Consider the following 971-nt stretch of genomic DNA (forward strand, 5'->3'; position numbering starts at 1 on the left):
GCCGTCGGGCGTTCGCCGCCGCCGCCGAGGGCAAAACCCGCACGGGGAGAGACAGCGACCGCCCCGCGGCCGCCACCAAAGCCACCACGCGTCCCCACGCGTCCCCCGCCGGACGCCTTACCCTGCTCGCTGCAGCAACCCTTGTACTTGACGATGTTTTCGTGATAAAGCGTCTTGAGGATCTCGATCTCCCTCTTCCAACTGGTCAGCAGCTGCTGGCTGCAGCCGGATTTGAGGGATTTGACGGCCACCATTTCCCCCGTCCCGTCGTTGGTGGGGTCGTAGCAATACAGGCTCACCTTGCCGAAGTGACCCTGGCAAGGAGAAGGCACGGAATTTGAGATCCCGCCCAGGAGAAGCTTTCCCGGCTTTCCCCACGCCCGGGAGCGGCCTCGCCGCGCGCAAAAAAAGGGGGGGGGGGGGTCAACAAACTCCTCGGACAGAGGGGAAGTCCTCGGTGAAAAGAGATTAAAAATAAAGACTTCTGACCCTCGTCCAGATGCAGATTCTTTAGAAATCAGTCCGGAAAAGAGGCTGGTTCACCCAAAGGCGACCGGAACGTATGAATCACGCAGCAGCGCAAGCCACCATGATAAAACCTGCTACGGAGGGGAACCGGCTCCGAGCCCCTCCGCGCTCCCCACTAAGCTGCCCTCGGGATCTCCATCAGCTCCGTGGCCCCTCGGGGATTTATCGTTATCGGCTCCTTCGGGGATTTAGAACGGGGGAATCGTTTGGGTCGGAAAAGACCCTTAAGGCTCATCGAGTCCCCTCGTTAACCGAAAACGACCGGAGTCCAGCCCTAAACCGCGTCCCTCGGCGCCGCGTCCACGCGCCTTCTAAACCCCTCCGGGGACGGCGACTCCACCGCTGCCCCGGGCAGCCCGTCCCGGTGCTCGACAACCCTTTGGGGGAAGGAATTTCTCCCGCTATCCCACCTAAACCTCCCCGGGCGCAACTTGAGGCCGTTT

At 61.7% G+C, this 971-nt stretch overlaps 1 protein-coding gene across 1 annotated transcript in view; it reads right to left on the reverse strand.

Moving 5' to 3' along the window:
* LOC103898533 (non-receptor tyrosine-protein kinase TYK2-like) overlaps nucleotides 1-971 on the reverse strand; it is a gene marked incomplete at its 3' end in the record, with an annotated part of 24,283 nt that overhangs the window by 11,176 nt on the left and 12,136 nt on the right. Inside the window, exon 16 of the mRNA XM_009278809.2 lies at nucleotides 122-314. Within this exon, the coding sequence (XP_009277084.1) occupies nucleotides 122-314 (193 nt within the window). The remainder of the gene's footprint in view (nucleotides 1-121; nucleotides 315-971) is intronic.

The sequence above is a fragment of the Aptenodytes forsteri genome, unplaced genomic scaffold, assembly GCF_000699145.1.
Source record: "Aptenodytes forsteri isolate BGI_AS27 unplaced genomic scaffold, ASM69914v1 Scaffold811, whole genome shotgun sequence".
NCBI lineage: Eukaryota > Metazoa > Chordata > Aves > Sphenisciformes > Spheniscidae > Aptenodytes > Aptenodytes forsteri.